Source organism: Lolium rigidum, chromosome 3, assembly GCF_022539505.1.
Source record: "Lolium rigidum isolate FL_2022 chromosome 3, APGP_CSIRO_Lrig_0.1, whole genome shotgun sequence".
Classification (NCBI taxonomy): Eukaryota; Viridiplantae; Streptophyta; class Magnoliopsida; order Poales; family Poaceae; genus Lolium; species Lolium rigidum.
The window spans coordinates 36,632,188-36,652,018 of NC_061510.1; the positions used below are offsets into that span (position 1 = coordinate 36,632,188).

Genomic DNA, 19,831 nt, shown 5'->3' on the forward strand with positions numbered 1-19,831 from the left:
GGATTCAATTGAAGTTATCCAGTTTTGCATAGGAGAAGAAAGGATATGGAATGATGCAACGGCCATCTATGCAGATATTTTTGAGCAAGTTAAAAGTATTAGACATGTGGAGTTCTCTCATTGCAGAAGGGAGACTAATACTGTAGCTCATGAAATTGCTAGGAATAGCCTCAATACTAGAACTTCTTGTAATTGGGTCGATGAACCCCCTAGCTTTATTCTCTCGGCCATCCTGAAGGATGTAACTATACTATGATTTGGAGCAGCAAGTTTCTGACGCACTCTTTTCCTTACCAGGTGTCTACGGGGACTGGGGTTTTTAATGAGGCGGCTTGCTGACTCGAGTTAATATATTTTGAGATTTAAAAAAAAATGAGTCGGTATGGACTTAGTCAACGCACATAATTATCCTCGTTGTTATCTAGTCGGCCCGAATGCAGTATATGCCGACCAAAAAACTTTTGCAAGCTACTACAGCTTGGTCCGAAAAATCTGCTGAATAAGGGTTTTTTTTTTTTTTTTGCAGTGGCAAGTTGTGTGTATGGCCCCGCCTCGATCAATCAATCTCCTCTCCGGCCGGCAACTCTTCCGGAGTTGGCCTCGCCCGGGAATATGGTACGGCCTTGTGTTGTAAACACAGAACTTTCAATGCAGATGCAGCCTAGAAGAAGAGAACGAGCGCAACCTCTACTGCAGGGATAGGAGTCTACTACACAGCGAAACTTCAAGGCACACACTTTGATGTTTTCATTCAGGCGAAGTCCCTAGGCATTTCTTCACCACTTGAAGCAGAAGCACAGTCACTTCTCTTGTCGGCATCGTTCGCAGCAGCCTCTCAGGTCCAAAACCCTGTGTTCTTTACAGATTGCAGTAGCTTGGCAAAGGTGGTGGCCGCCCCAGGAGCAAATGACCCAGCGGTACCGCGGGAGATCAGATGGCAGACAATTCAATTTCAGAATCTTGCAATGCCTCTGAATTTCGCTGTCTAAATCAATGGAGTTGCACTTGCACACACACTCTGGCGCATCAGGCATACGATTGATCTGAGCTATTATCGAACGATCTTCAGTCAACCGATCATCCGTGGATCCCATGATGCAGCACAAAGGATCGGTGAATGGGCCTCTGTACATCACCAGGAGTTCGTGTGCGCCGTCTCTTGTCTCCAGAGATTACTTTCAGGAAATAACTAGTTCCTGAGACGTGGGATCTCGGAAACACGTTGGCAAAGCGCCAAGTTTCCTCATGGACTCATGGTCCTGCGCGCTCTGCCACCGCTCCTGCTCCTGAAAAGGCGGCGACGCGGCGGCGGCCGGCTTGTAGAGAAAAGCACCGCGTTGGGCTCGGACAGAGACACTCCATCGATGATTGATAAACAGTTGTGAGTCACCGTCACTGTTGCTTTCTGCAAAGGCCCCTGCCTGAAACTGTCGGTTATTTCTTCAGAACTTGCTAAACCTCGGCACCCCTTTCTGTCCTTCTAGCATCAAACATTCCTGTTTGGGTGTTTGGTTTAAGGATCGAACTTATTGGCATTTCGTCGGTTTTGCCAAAACAGCATATAGTATGTTGAAATAACAAACAAACCGTAGAGACGACTATACAGAGACGACGCAGCGAGGGAAGATTGCAATTTTGTCTGACAAACACAAGACTGATAACTCTCAAAGAACACAGTAATTACTCTACTTCACTAATTAATTCCACAGACCACAGGGAGAAACGCTTGGAATCTTATACTAGTAGGAAGTTTGATCTATACATCTCTGCGACAAAGAGGGTCACTTATTTGTTATATTCTGATCGTGTCGAGTTCTAAAAAAGAATTAGCAGCAGCATCTATCCTGCACTTATTGGTCGGTAGCTGCTACCCGCACGGAACTGCAAAAGATCATTAGGATCTACAGAATCTACGAAAGCACAACAAAGGAATTTGCGTGTCACAGGAACTGCACCCAGGACTCCAGGAGCTAATAGCTGAACCTAGAGTTCGTCTTCAGACTTATTCATCTTCTCCTTCCGTAGCGTCTCGATGACCTGCTCCAATGGCGGGTCTCCAGGTCGCCGGAAAACTTGGTCCCCGATCTTGAACTCGTAGGCCTCTGGTTGCCCCAGGATGAATTCTTTCAACTACACACGAAAAGGGAAATGATCATCCTAAAGAGTGAGTGACAAGAAGAAGAAAGAAACCGCAGCGAGGATGCATGTATGCTGCATTGTAGCTCCTCTGAATTTCAGACCTCGAGGAGCACAAGGAACCTTAAAAAACGACTGTGCTGCTACGGAATTGTTCAAAATTATTATGTATTGAGTTGACTAATAAATTATATTCCGTAGTTCAATCAGAAGACATTTATTTTGTATCTGATTAATATATATTTTTTGAACAGGATCTGATTAATAAATTACTCATGATCTGTGGAAACTGTGTAGTGTCAGGTGAAAAATAAGCGTGGCTGCGTAACAGAGAATGAAGAGCTACTACCTCGCGTAAGTCTCGGCCTCTTTCCATGGTGAACATGAGCGTCCCGAAATCGACGGCCACGAATTTCGCCGCCACCGATCCGGTCCGCAGCACTCTGGTCCACCGCGTGGCGATCCCCATCACGTCCTCCTGCGACCTTCGGACGCCGAGGCGGAGCTTGACGAAGCCGAGCGAGGGCCCGGCCTGGCCGCCGCGGAGGAGCTCGGCCCGGAGCGCGGCGGGATCCATCCGCGACAGGTCCGGCGGCGGATCAGGCCGGTCAGGGAGTTTCGCGGGGGCGCCCCAGTGCCGCCACTCCTCGTCCTCCTCGTCGTCCACCACGTCGCGGAGGTCGTCCGGGATCGCGTGCCGCTTCGCCCCTGCCGCCGACGAGATTCGACCGGCCAGGACGACGAGGAAGAGGACGGCCAGTGCGCACGGTGGCCACGCCATTCTCGCCGCCGGCCCGCGTGAGGACACCTGCCTGTGACTGTGATGTGATGCGGTTTCAGCCAGTCTCGTGACGACCGGCGTGGCTAACCAACCGAACCATGATACTCGCGACACGTATCGTACGGTACTTTTTTGCATGTAGAATTACTTTTTTCCGTTCCCCTGCCCCACGCCGCCGCCGCTCGCGAAGGTGGTATGTAGGAATCTTCGGTTGATGGAGTTGTCTTCTATCAAGAGCAGTTTTTTGAACTCGTGGTGGAATGATCTAATTCACTAGAACTATGTTTATGTTGTTGATTATTTGCTATATATTAGCTTTGTTTAAAATGCTATTTTATCAAATATCTTATGTGTAGTGCTGATCATTTTGGTAAACTCACTACAAAACTGACATGGTAATGTGGGAAAGGCTTATAACCAAACGCAACCCCCGATAACGCAAAAAAAAAAAGCACAACCAAACGACGGGGCCTAGGCTACTGCTACGATGCTCAAATGACTTGTTGGTAACGAATCTAATTGCACACGCGACTTTTAGGTCACATGACCTCCCACATTTTCTACGATGCAAAGTTCCTAGATACAGAGAAAATCCACGCAACAAAACCAGCTCTTGGTGTTTTAGTCTATGTGCCCATGTCTTTGGCAACTCTCACATATACTTTTACTGATTCTTTTCGGAAAAGATACTTTTACAATTTTACTGATAGGTTGTGTCACCTTTTACCCCTTTCAGATATGAACTTCGTTCTGTGCAAAGAATGTAAATTCATCAAATGAAGCTTTAACCCACTTTTTTTTTGAGACGTTAGTGACCCCCTTTTTGTCTGTGTGGAAATGAAGGCTTAAATTTACCAGCCCATAACCGACGGCCCAAATTTAGATCACGAGCCTACTAAGAGAACGCCCCAAATTCCTGCAACAACTTAGGATAGGCCCAGCCTAGCCCAGGACGGGGGAAAGAGCACGCTGACCTAAAAACTAAAGCCCTTCTTCCTGAACGGCCTCACTCGGAGAAGGGGAAGGCGGCGAGGAGGAAGATGGTGGTCCGGCTCCGGCTCGCGCGGTTCGGCTGCCGGAACCGGCCCTTCTACCGGGTCATGGCCGCCGACAGCCGCTCCCCACGCGACGGCAAGCACCTCGAGGTCCTCGGCTACTACAACCCGCTCCCAGGTTAGGCCTCCCTCGAATTCATTCCTACCTTTTGGGTCGATCCGGTCGTGCATACCCGCCCAACCTCGAATTCATACTTGAAGAATCACCTCCTTGATCGGTACTCCAACTACATAAACCAATACAAGACCACTTTCACTGGTGCGCTGGAGTCACCGGAAAGTACGTAGTATACCTTGGGTAGTTGGGTGCATGAGAGTGGTCATTCCCCAATTGTTCATACGTGTCTGTTTTTAACCCGGCACGCACACCTGAAGAAAAGCCATTCAGTCGGAACCAAGTTTGAATTAATCCAAGACACATAATTCACACAGTTCATGCAGTATGCAGTCTATGAAATGGACTAATCAGGCACTGTGCGTGCAATCCTTTGTTCTGTGTTCTTGTTGTTGGAAACGACTTAACAATCCAATCGCATGGGTGTTCCTACAGTCAAATGGGAGTGCAGTTATTAATTTAACGCAGGGCCTAGGCCTACTCTTTAAAAAATGGGAGTGCAGTTGCATCATGAGCAGGGTACATTCTTGCCGTATTTTTTAAATGCTACTTCTTCAATCAGAGAACTTGACAAATGGTTGCCTAGAACAAAGGATTTGTGATGCGCTTTTTTTGGTGGGTTGGAGCTTTAGTAGTAACTGGATATTAGCTGATGAGAAAAGATGTGCCTTTTCTGTTCCTGTTTGCAGGGAAGGATGGTGGCAAGAGGATGGGGCTGAAATTCGACCGGGTCAAGTAAGTTCTGTGGTTGCTCCTGATTTTTTAATTTGCAGATTCTTGTTTGTTCGGAGAAAATTACACATATTGCAGCTTTCTGCTGCACCTACTCTAGAACTGTCATTGTTTGTTCATCCTGGTAATATTAAGTTACTATAGTATTAGTCTTTGTGGCGGTTGTCCGTTTTAGAGGCTAAAACCTAATAATAATTTCGGTGATTCAGTAATCGTTCCATGAGGCAGTACAATTGTATCATTGAGGATTTTCAGAAGGTAAACAAAAAGAAACAAAACTGAAACTATGCGCTGCTGCACTATGCCTGTTGATTTTTGAAGCAGCATTATTCACTCATTCTATGCTCGCTGCCTTCCTCCCTTGGAGAACAAAATTACATAATAGTAATTTTCAGGATGAAACAAAAACAAAGAAAACTGAAACTATGAGCTGCTGCACTATGCCTCTTGATTTTTGAAGCATTATACACTCATTCTATCCTTGCTGCCTTCCTCCCTTGGAGACTAAAATTACATAATAAAAATTAAAGAGTAACAATTTAGTGGTTACACTTGTGTAAAATGTGCTTGATAAGTACTCCATCCGTTCCCTAATATATTGCCAAAACGTCTTATATTAGTGAACAGAGGAAGTACGTATTTGCTACCAATATGCTATTTTTTCCGCCTGCGTTGCAAGACTACATTACATGGTATAACTGGATTGATGCCATTCAACTGTACTTGTTATGTATAGGTACTGGCTGTCTGTTGGGGCACAGCCATCAGATCCCGTGCAGCGTATCCTCTTCCGCGCTGGAGTTCTTCCTCCTCCTGCGTTGCTAGCTATGAGCCAGAAGGGTGGACCTCGTGATAGAAACCTCATTCACCCGATGACTGGGCGTCCCTTGGACCTTGAAGGTGTCACAGTTGTTGATGATCCCAGTGCTACCAAAGGTGATGCTGAAGAACCTACGCTGGATGCGTGATAATTTTCTGCTCTTGCATATGGCATGGTGTTGCGGGACGAAAGAACTTGTTTCGTGTTCTTGTGATAAAATGATGAGTAGATACTAGGTAGTGTACAATGTGGCAACAGTTCAGTCATGTAACTCCTTGTTTGCATTTTTGGAAATGCTACACCATGAGTTAACTGTCTCCTATCTACTACGTTGTCTCGTAATTCTGATTTTTTTAAATGGACTATGAAAGGCATCCTTCAATGAGTTTCTCTGAGTTCTTTTTGGATGCCCGAGTTGACAAATAATCTTCAAGTTAAGTGCTGAACCATAACCATTTGTGGAGAACAAACATATGCTCGAAAGTTCCTGTATGATTTTTCCTGTTGTGTGATCTAATCATACCTGATGCTTTATCTGATGACCAACTTGCCTGGACAGATTACCTTATAGCTATACTAGTGAACAAACATATGCTCGAAAGTTCCTGTATGATTTTTCCTGCTGTGCGCCACTGTGAACGGGGACCTCATAGCTGAGAATATCCACGACAACTTGTTCGGCAACAAATCGGGCAATGAACATTATGTATGAGTTAAGCACCATAAACACGTCATTAGCCCAGTATTGGCTATCGTCGCCCTACTCATTGTCATCTTCTTCGCTCAGCCCTTCATCCAGTTAGGTATGGATTTTTAGTTTCTCAACAACAAAAAAAGTTAGGTATGGATTTTTTTTGTTCTAAAAAAAAGTTAGGTACGGTTTTGGAACACAAAATTCCATCCCAAAACAGTTCACTCCCAGCAGGATTCAACAAAAATTCCTCAACCAAAACAGGCTGAGGCAGAGAAAAATTCAGCCCCCACAGGATCCGACCAAAATTCTTGCATTTCAAACAGTGCCGTGACAGAGAATTCACTTTCGAATGAAACAAATCCAGAGCAACCATGCATTTCAAACCGGGAAATTGTAAGTACTGCTGCAAATTAAATGTGTAAACTGAGGCTGGGCGTAAACATTACAGAAACACTGACTGTGCACTTATTTACATAGCATTCAGACTTTGGAGGACGAACTACAGACTGTTTAATTGCAGTTGCTGCAATAAACATTTTACAGGAATTAAGCTCCAGAAGTAGGCCACAAATTGACTAGGGGTCTGGATGGCCCATTATGGGCTCATCATCACCGGAGTCGTCGTCATCTTCTTCACTCAGCTCTTCGTCGCTCGAATTATCTTCTGGAGCTATACCAGCATCCTCTGGTTTAGCATATTTTTCGCAGAATTCTGCAGAAATATGAGCAATATAATTCAGCTTTTGAGGCAACCCCCACTTTGTTAGGAAAATAGTATCTTCTGATGAATGCTGCAAGCACTATTTGATAGAAAGAACAAATCTCAGTAAAGTTGATTTGGTGACATGATTAAAAACACTGTATTCTATACCAAGTGTCTCCAGATCCTAAAAGCAAATGATCTGCACCAGCAAAATGAGTTACTGTCTCGGCAAGCCTGACATACCAGGTTAGGTTCCTAGATAAGCAAAACAGATCCACAGCATGTTTCTCTTGAGACCTTTTATGATTACAACCTATCTATCACATCAGCTCATGATCACACATTCAGAATAAGAAATCTTTTTTAGAGTTTTTCAGGGTTTCAGTGTCTCTTATAAAACATGCCACGATGCTTGGACGTTTTCTTTTCAACTTAATTAATAGGCAGCGCCCCTGCCAGTTGCTCAAAAGAATGTACCCTCCCATGCTGACTAAACAATCCCAGCTATGAGCTAGTTTCCTAATTATTTGAGGACGTGAAAGTCTTATGCTGCTAAACATCACCTTACATGAATAAAACAATATACATAAAAGCTAGGATATTAGACTTGGGCATCGGCAAAATGGGCAACCAGTTCAGCTTTTTTATGTATTTCCCATAAACAAACTTGTATTTTGATTTCTAAATGGGATAAAACCATACACAAATTATAATTACACAAACATCTCGTGGTACAAATTTTTTTTTTACCTACTGCAGCTAAGATATGGTTAGCAAGCAACACAGATTATATACCCTGTGGGGATTGAATTATTTCTCTGCTGGACCCCTATCATTTCAATCCTCTAGTCAACATCTGATACAGTCCCCGAGAATAAAATGCAGTAGTCAAATAGTATCTATTACAACCAATCAAGGGCGGCACTAGGGCTATTCCTAGGTATTCATGAGAATACCAATGATTTTGGCACACTAGCGACGATTTTGGCAAAACAGCGACGATTTTAGCAAAACAGCGACAATTTCGGCAAAATGAATACCAGCTTGCCAATTCTGAAATTCCTAGCGACGCCACTGCAATCAATGTGCAAATTCAGATTTCTCTATAGGAACTTTAATTGGAAAAAATAGAACACCTGTAACAAACCAACAATCTTTGGCTGCTTCTTACCTAGAAACAAACCAACACCCTAAATAGTAGTCTAACTATTTTTTTCGCAAACAGTAGTCTACAAATCACCATTACGTGCATTGAATTTATACATAAAAGCTAGGATATTAGACTTGGGCATCTGCGAAATGAGCAGCTAGCAAATTTTATGTAGCAATTTCCTAGAGAACAAACTTCTATGTCGATTTCTACATGAGATACATCCAAGCACAGATTATAATTACACAAACTTCTCTTGGTACCACAAACTACAATTTTTACCTACTCGAACCAATGTATGGTAACCACACACCATACCAGCAAGTTTAAAACTTACGGTATGCACTTACGGATCTGAAACCTAGTTTAAAACTTACTGTATGCACTTACTGATCTGAAGCCTACTCAAACTACGAATAATTTTCGTCCTCTAATCAACAACTGATAGTCTCTGGCAACATACTGCTCTTCTTATCAATAGTATGCAGTATAACCTATATAGTAAGTTAGATTTCAATTCTCTCAAAAACAAAATATGTCTTTGTAGAACCTTTATCCAAACACACAGCAGAACACCTTATACAAACCAATAATCTTTGCAAGCTTCTTACCTAAAACCTGTACGGAAGTCAGGAGGATGTCTGAAATTGTTCTTTAACATGTTTATATTACTTGTTATTGGTTATTGTATAAATGAACTTATCATAGTAAACTAGAAGGGCAGGTCAGAGTGCAAGGCCGCCATGTATAACAAAAGGGGTGGATTCTTCCTTTCTAGTACTTTGCAAAAGAGTGCAAAGACTAAAACCTGTACGGAAGTCAGGAGGATGTCTGAAATTGTTCTTTAACATGTTTATATTACTTGGTATTGGTTATTGTATAAACGAACTTAGCATGGTAAACTAAAAGGACAGGAGTGAATGGCCGCCATGTATAACAAAAGAGGGGGATTCGCCCTTTCTACTACTTTGGAAAAGAGTGCAAAGACTGAAGATAATCAATAGATACGGATAACACTGTTATGCGTGTTAAGTAAACATGGTCACCTTTGACTTTTAGTTCATAAGCAGGGCGGTCACGCATCAACAGTGCAGCAGCTTCTCCGTTTAATGGATCGGAAGGATTTGGGTATAATAAGAGTTGCGGTAGGAAGACTTCAAATACATTGACAAGATCTGCAAAATGAGGCAGATAGGTTGAAAGGTGAGATTGCTGTAAATAATCAAAGAAAGGTGATTAGCAGTGCCATCAACAGAAACAGTAAGATAGAAAGAACAAATTTACCAAACATTGGGCTCCACGTCTGGTTAATGACATCCAAACAGACGGAACCAGACCTGCATTTTGCATCCATCCAAGATTTGGTTAGGAAACAGGAGTAGTTATTGTCGTTTGAATCGAAGTGAGCATATAAGAGAAGAAAAAAGAAACTGAATGAGATGATATACTCACAGTTCATCAACATTGGGGTGATATATCTTATTGACAAAACCAATCGAAGGAGACCTGTAAGGATACGCATCAGGCAATTCTACTCTAACCTTCCATACGCCTCCTTGGTAGAGACCTGTTAAATTCAGCGGAACACCGATCAAGCAGTGCGGCAGGAGCTCATCTTAGTTTTTTGCAAACATGACTGAAGCTTAACAACAGCTGATAATAAGATACTGATGAAGGCATCATACAAAAGAGAAACCTGCAAGTGAAAATTAAGCTTGGAGATCTAGGAACCTGCCGTCGTTCCTAAGCTAAATCAGCATAAGCAACAGGCAACAATTGTATTAAAGAACAATGGACGTGGAGAGAAGAGGCCCAGGAACACGTTTAGTTCCGTCTAGATTCGGAAATCGGAAGCTACGGGGTACTAATCGCTCTAGTAGAGAAGTGAATCGAAATCGGCCGGCTATGTGCGACAAGAACAAGAAGAAGAAACCGTGTCCGTACTTTCGTTCGGCCCACGGAACTCGACGAAGAACTCCTGCATCCCGTCATTGACCATCTCGACCTTGTAGTCGCTCATCATCCTGCAAGCACCAAGAAATCCAGATCAGGGCCGGAATCCCGCATCAGAATCCAAGAAAATCCAAGAAGGGGTCCGCCGTGCTCACAGCTTCATCAGGTCCATCTCCCGGCGCTTGCTCGGAGAGGACATCTTGGGGGAAGGCGGAGATGCGTAGTTGGAGATAAGAGGGGAGGGGAGGGATGGAGAAGATCGAGTCGGGTGTCCGTCCTGTGGCGAGGAGGAGAGGAGGTGAGGAAAGCACAGGCAGGGGAAAGGGACAACAACAAGGCCACGCACGGAGACGGGAAGACGAAGGATGGATGGATCCAGGGGAAACTGGTGTATATTGGTATAGGCTGGGGATGGATGGTTAGCACACTTCAATTTAATTACTAATTAATCTCGGGAAATTTCCCTACTTATAAAGTTTTCTTAGTGCTGAAACATTGGTACTACTCCAAGATTTATCTTGAAACCGTCATAGAAAAATAACTTCCCGTCCCCGAGTGGAGTACGGCCTACGTTTTCTTGTCCCAGCCAAAACTCCCGGCTTTCGATGTTGAGTTTCTGATTTTCTTTTTCATGTCTTTCTACAAAGAATATTATGGTACAAGTGGGCGAAAACACCAAACGGAACCCGGGACTACCCGAGGATGAAAACAAGTCCAATCAGAGAGCAACGCGTGTCTGACGGTATACGTATTCCATCTGTATATATTTTGTATCTGTAACGTATATCTGACAACACACTTTACATTAACTGCTTTACATTAACTCAATCGACAGCAAGTTGTCTCTCACAAAGCTATCCTCCCCGTTCAGCTGAAGACTCTCCCTCCCCAAACCAAGCAACTCACCATGCCACCGGACCCCAACTCTCCTTCCCCCTCACCTATTCCTCAACGCTTGGGACTCAAGCTCGATTTCGGTCGCGCCCGTGGCCGTGCCATGCCGCTCGAGCTCGATTTTGGCAGCGCCCGTGTCGTGCCGCTCGAACCCGCACTTCGCCGCTCGAGCTCGATTTCGGCCACGCCCGTGCCATGCCATGCCGCACCGCCCAAGCATGTGGTCGCACCGCCCGCATCCGCATCGAAGCTCCAGCGCCCTTGCTGCGCCCGTGCCGCCCGAGCCCGGGTTGACCGCCGCCGGCCCCAGAATCCATCGATTCTGGCAGATTTCGGTGGGAATGACCATCGCCGGCCAGACCAGGTCGATTCTTGCAGATTCTGGACAAATTGACCTCTGCCTCCAGCTCCTGCGCGGGGAGCTCCTTCCGTAGATGCAGGAGGTGTCGGCGGCGGCCTCGGCCTGGCCCTGCCCACGCAGCGCCGGTAGCGCCTCCGTTCTTGCTGAATTAATTTTTAGTTCTTGCTGTTTTGTGGAGCAGCAGCATATCTTCTTTACCTGCGGTGGTTGGCTCGAGTCCCGTTGGCGCAGGCGCGAGCGCGGCCACGGGAACGCATCGGTCATCAATGGTGAGTCGATGCGGAGCTTGGCCCGCGTCCAGATACTCGCCGGCACGCGCGCCTCCTGGCCGACGGTGATGCCCACCACGGCGGCAGTTCCGCGCTGCGGGCTAGCTCGGGCAGAGGAGGAGGATTTCCTGGCCGATCTTGTGGAGGGCTCCGGCGGGGCGCAGTCGCGGAGTCGAGACGGCGCTGGCTTCGTCTTCATCAGCCGAGAGGCCCAGCCAGCAAGACCCACCACGGCGGCGGTGCCGGTCCGTGCCGAAGAAGCCACCAATCAATCTGTACGCGGAGTCGTCTGTCTCTCGTTTCTCTCAGCAGTACTGTGTTTCTTTTGGTGTTCTCTCCGCTGGGTTGTATTTGTACAGATTTCCTTTGATCTCATTCCAATTTAGTAATTTCTTTTAAATTTTTTCTTCTGATCCAAATGGTCATGCGGTATCTTTTCTTCGATCCAAATGATACTGATTTCCTTTGATCTCATTCCAATTTAGTATTTTTTTCTTCTGATCCAAATGGTCATGCGGTAACAAAAGAATGTGTATCTTTTCTTCCGATCCAAATGATCCTGCGTTAACAAATTTCATGTTTTCCATCATTGATTAATTGGAAGAACTGCTAATGGATATTTCCATATTTTTTAAAAAAGTTTCAAAATACTATTATAAAAGAAAACCATTAGTACAAAATGTCCATTTTAGATTAGTACAAAATGGCATCTTATAACATTCAACATTTTATCTTGATGTTTAAATTGCTAATGAGTTTTTGCAACAATGTGAAAAACGCACAAATATGATTTGTAAATAGAGGGTTCTAATTTCAATGGACAAATCGGAGTCTTTGGTATTTCTCTACGGAGGAACTCGAAAATCAACTTCATGTCATGCTAATTGTTACGTAGTGAACGCTTAATTTTCTGTTGCTGCATTTTTTATAGCACTAATTAGTCTTAGTTTGACCAGTCAGAATCATAATTAGTCTGTTAATGGGTGTACACCAGAGCGCGCAATTAAGTGGCATGGTACTATCCTGCACATGCGAATAAATGTCGTTAACTGCTCGTCCAGTAGCGTACACGCATGCCCATGTATAGAGCTGAGTATGCGACAGACGGAAATGGAAGTAAATCACGTATTGATTAGACGCTATATTACATCCTAATCTCGCGGCATGCATAGACGACGGCGATTTTGACCTCGCGCGTTGCCAGGTTCCGAACGTCCGGGTCGTACAAGTGGGTTTCTAGATTAGAACCAATTCAGTCCCTGTAGCCGCCGCCTCTTGAGAAAAGCCCTAGCCGCCCCTACTCAGCCTCCTCCATAGATCGGTTCCCCCTCCACCGGCCGGCTTTGCCGGCGTCGGGAGGAGTGGGGAACCCGATCTATGAGTGGAGTTTTCAATAAAAGTAGTCTTTTCGGTAGTCTATGTTAGAATTTTGGTCGCCGTTTTCTTGTTGGTTTCCCCGCAATGGAGATGGCATCGTCTGCAATAAGTGATCTTCGGCCTTTCGTTCGACGACGAGATCTCCTTCCCGACGTCAATGGTGGTGCTGAAAGATTACAATTATCTAGGTATGAGTGTTCGGATCTTACTTCGCCGCATCGATCTTGGATCTTTTCTCATGGTTGCCGCGAGGAGGATTATCCTCGCAGTTCTTGTCCCGGTTGCTACGTCCTCGACAATGGTGATTCGTATTCTCGGCTCTCCATCAACGTCGATCGGTTTTTATTCCCTGACATACTGGTGTTGGTACTCTTGCCGATGTTGATTGACTACTTTAATGGTTGCGCGCGTGCACGCAGCCTTAGCATTGCGGCTCAAATTAAAATTATGGGAGAACCTTCGTTGGTATTTACAGGTCTATGGTTTGTTATCTATCTTTGGCTGCCTTCAGAAAAGTACAAAATTATATCTTGGAAGAAGAAAGAGTTTGAAGACCTCGAAGATTTGCTAGTATCTTTTAGACTTTATTTTGTAATCGCTGGAGACAGCTCGTGTATCTCTACCATGTACTATTTGTTATTATGAATATATGTGGTATTGATTGTCAAAAAAAAAATTATTATAGTACAAGTGTACATTGTATTTTACTTAGCACATTTTCTGGTGCACGATCCATGCCATTGGGTGTCATTGACGCGTGGGGAATTTGCATCTAGACAGGGCCGTGAGAGCATCTCCAAGAGATAATGTAAAATAGTACATGCCATGTAATGTACTCCCTCCGTTCATAAAAGGATGTCTTAGATTTGTCTAAATTCGGATGCCATAAAAGGATGTCTTAGATTTGTCTAAATTCGGATGTATCTATACACTAAATAGTGTCTACATACATCCAAATTTAAACAGTGTCTACATACATCCAAATTTAAATAAATCTAAGACATCCTTTTGTGGACACAGGTAGTACTATTTTACATCATCAGGTTTTTTTTGTTTTTTTTACGTCACCTATTTTTGCACGTAAAAGTCAGATGATGTAAAATACATCACCTCTCCTCTGAAAGAGCTCCCGGAGATGATGTATTTTACATCACCATAGCTACAAAACTTGGTTTAAAAATTCAAACTTTGGCATATTTCAAATGAAATTTGAAATCTGACATATAATTAAGCATCCATAGCTCGACGCAGATACTTCATACATCCATAGATTGATATAGACACAGTTCACACTGACACTTTGGCACTTCGACAATAGACGCTAGACACCCGACACTAGTCCAGAAACCATCATCCTCGTTGGATGATTGCTCGTCGACCTCGCGGATGAGATCATCCCACCATTCGGTGTCCATCTCGGTGCTCAAATCCGTGATGGTGATCGAGGATGGCGTAGATGATGATGCACCGGCCGCCGACTGGCCGATAGAGGACGGCACAGAGGTTGCTGCATGGACAGTTGCGCGTAGTACTCTAGCTCCGCCACGGCGTGCTCCTGGTGCGTGGGGCGGTACACGGCCAAGTCCACCTTGTCGGATTGGCGGATGACCAACCGGATGTACTCTCGACGGACGGCGTGGTCCTCATCGCAGCAGACCACCTCGAACGGCGGCGCGAGGAACTCAGCCTCCTCGCAGCTCTCCATCTTCCTGAAGTTGAGCGGGCCGTGCGGGCTGTCGAACTGCCACACCATCCCGTCGAACACGCGGGCGGCAAGCTCCGGCGTCTCGAACGTGCCGAACTAGAGATGGTTGCCTCGACGCATGATCTCGGTCTCCCAATGGCCGGAGGCGTGCAACTGCATGCCATGGAAGCCGCTGCTGGCTCGTTAGCGGCGCTGGGACGGCATCATCGGTTGCGGCGCGGCTCAGCGGCGGAGGCGACCGATTTGGGGTTGGGGGGGGGGGGGCAACGGTGCAGCTGGGTGATTGTAAACAAGGAAAAAAATAGCGCGCTATAACAAAATAGCGTCGCCTGGAAAATACGCTATTAGCGTGCTATAACGCGCTAATAGCGCGTTATAACATATTATAGCGCCGAAATGATGTAGCGTGGCATGTCCAGAAACGCTATAGCGTGCTATAAGCGTCGAAATAGCGCGCAATTTTTTTCCATGATTGTAAATAAAGGACGTCATAAGATGATTGCATTAATATATAGATTCCGTCACGGGAATCAAATAGGCGATGTAAAAAGGTGCGTGTTGAAACTATTTTAAAGCGTGGTCTAGTGTTTAAAGCGCGTGCGGCTCTTCACTAGAGGATGTATAAAACTAGTTACAATGGGATGTATCATACATTATACTACCCTATAATGCATAGTATCATAAAATATTATCATAGTATCATTATATTTAATGTTTTGTAGAATCTCAATGCAAATTTGTGTACATGGTGTGTTTGCCATTAAAAAAAATTAGTTTTATATGCTATGATACAGTATCGTATTATGATACCACTTTCATCTCTCAGCTCATTAATTGGTGTGCCACATCAGATTTTTGCCAACATGGCATGTATGATACTACTTATGATACTTGCATTGTGGTTAGTCTAATACCGTGGCACAAACACTTTTTTTCCAAAAAAAAAAGTGCGTCAAACGGAGATCAAACAACACAAATAAGAAGACAATAAATAAAATATATTGCATGGTTCATAGTTCATACAATAGATGAAAAATAAAAATAAACTAGAACTCGCCATAGCTGTCGTTGTCGGTTGAGCTATCGATGGAGGCAGACAAGAAGAGGTCGAGCCAACGATCGCTGTTGTGTATGATCCTCGTCGAACCAGCTTCCTGCGTGAGGATGAACTACCAGCGCGCTGCCTTGTCGGCCCTCTTCGTCGCCCGAGTAGCCTTCCTCTCCACCTTGATGCATAGAAGGTCCCCAGAGCGTCGACGTCCTTCGGGGAGTAGGTCACCCATGCCGCCCTAGCGTGCTCGTCTTCCTCGACGTGGCAGAGACATCGCAATCGCGTGCGGTGGCGCCGCTTCTCTTTGTCCGTGGGCGCATCAGGATCTCCACATGTTCGCGTCATGGAAGTTCAAGTCCCGGCTCGAGCGGTTGAGCCGCCGTGTCGAACACGCGCGGGGCCTCGTGCGCCATGTCGATGGTGCCAAGGCCGATGCGCTCTCCGGCGGCCCTAATCTCCGTTGTAAGGGTATTTTACCCTTATCCATTATTTTGGTAACAATGACACCGTAGCTAGAGTATTGGACTAATACATGCCTACAATTTATTCTCAGGTATTAGTTTATCAAGCATAATGGTTATCAATGGAACAAGAAGGTGAAGGGAGACCCCCCCACTTCGATGAGAAAAGGGGACGCCTTTTCTCTCTTCAGGCCGGCACCTGGTCCGGTGCCCACCGGGCACTGTCCAGGGTGTATTCCAGCTTCGCCCGGTGCCTGCCCGGCGCCACATACGGTTTCTGCCGGATGGCCTGGCGTATGGCCCGGTGGCGCCGGCTCCCGCACCGGAGGACTTCCAAAATACTGTCGTGTCCACTCAGTGCATGCCTGGCGCCACGCCCGGCGGCTGCCGGCTGGCTTGGTCTGCAGCCCGGCGACACCGGGTGTGCCACCGCCTGGCCCGGCGCTGGCCCGGCAGACCGGCCTCTTCGACCAAAATGCTGACATGGACTTTCCCAATGGCTGGATTTCAAGTGGTGCCATATATACCCCTTCACCTAGCTCGGAACACTTAGGCATTGCCTATATTCTGTTCTTGAGCTCTCTCTCTCATATTCCATTGTTGGAAGCACCAAAACCTTCGGATCTCCCTCCTCCTCCACCCAAACTCAAATCCCTCCGGGGAATAGCTAGAGGAGGTCTTGATCTATAGTCTCACCGAGCCAAAACTCATTTCCCCCTTGTATTCTTGAAGAGACTTGCTATCTAGGGTTTCTTGGAAACCCTAGGTGGGCAAAATTACCCGGAAGCATCCGGGCTGTGGATTTGCTCCGATAAGGATTGTGAAGGTTTGGAGGCTGCCTCAAAGTCTACCACAAGTGAAAGAGCTATTCCTTTGTGGGATAGACTCGGAGAAGAAGGTGAGCCTTCGTGGCGTTGGGAAATCCTTCGTGGGATCCCCACCTCTCTAAATGTGACGTACCTTCTTGCAAAGGAAGAGAACACGGGAATACATCTTCGTCTCCGCGTGCTCTCGGTTATCCCTAACCGAACTCTTTACTTGTGTTATATATGCTGTGAGAGCCTTCGTGCTTGAGATACTTGTATTATCATCTAGGTTGCCTCACCTAGTTTGTATTAGGCTTATATTTGTATTCCGCAAAGACTAATACTGCAAAGAAAGAATTAAAATTTGTAGAAACCTATTCACCCCCTCCCCTCTAGGTTTACCATCTCTGAACTTTCAATTGGTATCACAGCCTGGACTCTTTTTAAGGGCCTTACAGCCTTAAGAGTGAGATGGATAAACTATTCGAGGGTTTGGATGAAGATTCTAACCTTTCGGTTAAGGAGATGAAATCCAGATTCTTAGCATATGAAGCTGAGAAAAAGAAAAAGGAGGATGATCTTCATAACCAAATGGAAGAGATGAGTGCCATGCTTAAGAACCTAAGTGGTGGGACTACTAGTGGTCTTGTTGCCCGTGCTGAGTCCTACAACCAAGTTAATCATGACTATCCTAAAAACACTTCACTCATGCCTCATATAAACCACAGTGGGAATGTTCCCCATTTTGATGGAACTCACTTTTCCTTTTGGATATCTTCTATGGAGTCTCATATTCGCAGCTGCAGTGTGGAGATGTGGGAGATCATTGTTGATGGATACCGAAGCCACAAGATCCCATTAGGTTGACCTCCACCGAATTCTACAACCGTCAACTCAATGCTTCTGCATGTGACAAAATTAGAAGTGGCATCAACCGCAAGCTGCTTGATCAAGTCAGTGACATTGACTCAGCCAAAGAGCTTTGGGATAGGATTGTAGTACTCCAAGAGGGAACCAATCTTATTCAAAAGTCTCTTTATGAGTCAGCCAAGACTGAGGCTACCTTGTTTATGATCAAGGAAGGAGAGACTATTGCTAAGGCCTATGGAAGACTTGGAGCTCTTCGAGTGAAGGTCAAATGCCTTGGATGGGATAAGTACAATGATGGATTTGAAATGAATGAAGAGTTCATAAAGTCCAAGGTCATTTCCATGATTGCTTTCAAACAGAAGGACACCAACCTTGCCCTAAATTTGTGAATCCTCACCAAACAAGCAGATCTATCCGCGTATGATCTTGTCTCTTATGTGGCTGCAAATGACAACATGGCCAAGGAAGGAGAAAGACTCATGGTGATGAACCGTGTCGATGGTCCCTCCCACAACCTTGCTTTGAAGGCTAGGGCTGTTCAAGAAAGGGAAGAAGTCTATGAGATCGAAGAAGAAGAGGAGATGACTTCAACGAGTGACATTGGCACCGATTTTGCTTTCTTTGTCAAGAAGTACAAGAAGAAGAGAACGTGGTACAACTGTGATGAAGATAATCACTTTGCAAATGAGTGCCCTTATGAGAAGAGGGTAGACAAGCCAAAGTTTGTCAAAAGGTGTCAAGCCAAGATTGATGCCAAAACCAATAAATGAGCGATACAAGAAGAACAAGGGAAGAGCTTTTGTTGGTAATGAGTACATTTCTGATGAAGAGGGAGAAGATGAGGAGAAGGAGGCTGGAGTGGCTAGTTTGGCTTTCTCAGAACCCAGGTCACTCTTCACATATGACTATTCCAAGGATTATTCCACGAGTCTTTTACTCCAAATGTTATTGGTTCATCCTTCATGGCAATAATGACTTATGATGATGACTCCGATGACTCTTCCTCCTCTACGATCATTGGCTCTTGTCTTATGGCAAGGGAAGCAAAGGTAATGGAATCCCCACCTTCTTTATCTAGCATTCTTGATGATGATAAAAATGATAATCAAGATGAAGAGGTTGTTCTTAAAGGTCTTTTCAAAGTTAGATGCACTCTTCGTGGTGATGCTCTTGTCAAGTTTGATTTCTGTTATCACCAGATTTTAGACAAATCCAGAGGTGGGCCGGGCTTGGAAGATTACATGTGGAAGATTTCTAAAGCGGCCTGGCACGAAGGGTTTTGGGCTGAATTGCCCGTGTATCTTTATTTAGTAGTTTATTATTTTAGATAAGAGATAGAATCTTACTCGTGCACGGTTTAGTGCACGCCCACATTAGAAAGTCCCCCGGACTATAAATATGTACCTAGGGTTTATGGAATAAACAACAACTCACGTTCAACCCCAAAAACAAACCAATCTCGGCGCATCGCCAACTCCTTCGTCTCGAGGGTTTCTATCAGGTAGCGACATGCCGCCTAGATCGCATCTTGCGATCTAGGCAAGCACAAGCCCCACGTTGTTCATGCGTTGCTCGTACCGAAGCGCTTTTGATGGCGAGCAACGTAGTTATCATTAGATGTGTTAGGGTTAGCATTGTTCTTCGTTTAAGCATGCTTACGTAGTGCAACCCTTGCATATCTAGCCGCCCTCACGCCTATCTCGGTGTGGGGGCGGCACCCCGCTTGATCATTATTTAGTAGATCCGATCCGTTACGATTGCTCCTTGTTCTACAAGGATTAGTTTAATATCTCGCAATAGTTAGGCCTTACAAAGGGGGGAGGATCCAAAGTGGCACGTAGGGTGGCGTTCGCAAGTCCTAAACGGGATGTTCCTAGGATCAACTTCATGTTGGTTTT

At 45.3% G+C, this 19,831-nt stretch overlaps 3 protein-coding genes across 3 annotated transcripts; 1 reads left to right on the forward strand and 2 right to left on the reverse strand.

Annotated features, from left to right (window-relative positions):
* Positions 1-1,813: 1,813 nt before the first annotated feature.
* Positions 1,814-2,917, reverse strand: LOC124694681. Its single transcript, XM_047227638.1, has 2 exons — positions 2,486-2,917; positions 1,814-2,130 (listed from the first exon to the last, which is right to left on the reverse strand). The coding sequence occupies exons 1-2, from the start codon at positions 2,915-2,917 to the stop codon at positions 1,984-1,986; spliced, it is 579 nt and encodes a 192-aa protein (XP_047083594.1). The 3' UTR covers positions 1,814-1,983.
* A 1,010-nt stretch (positions 2,918-3,927) lies between these two features.
* LOC124695614 (30S ribosomal protein S16-2, chloroplastic/mitochondrial-like) lies at positions 3,928-6,038 on the forward strand. The gene is made up of 3 exons (XM_047228441.1): positions 3,928-4,090; positions 4,777-4,822; positions 5,556-6,038. The coding sequence occupies exons 1-3, from the start codon at positions 3,958-3,960 to the stop codon at positions 5,785-5,787; spliced, it is 411 nt and encodes a 136-aa protein (XP_047084397.1). The 5' UTR covers positions 3,928-3,957; the 3' UTR covers positions 5,788-6,038.
* A 686-nt stretch (positions 6,039-6,724) lies between these two features.
* Positions 6,725-10,479, reverse strand: LOC124701442 (ubiquitin-conjugating enzyme E2 4-like). The gene is made up of 6 exons (XM_047233501.1): positions 10,295-10,479; positions 10,131-10,210; positions 9,639-9,753; positions 9,471-9,523; positions 9,233-9,361; positions 6,725-7,045 (listed from the first exon to the last, which is right to left on the reverse strand). Exons 1-6 carry the CDS (start codon positions 10,336-10,338, stop codon positions 6,909-6,911), a joined length of 558 nt encoding a protein of 185 aa, XP_047089457.1. The 5' UTR covers positions 10,339-10,479; the 3' UTR covers positions 6,725-6,908.
* Between the last annotated feature and the right edge of the window lie 9,352 nt (positions 10,480-19,831).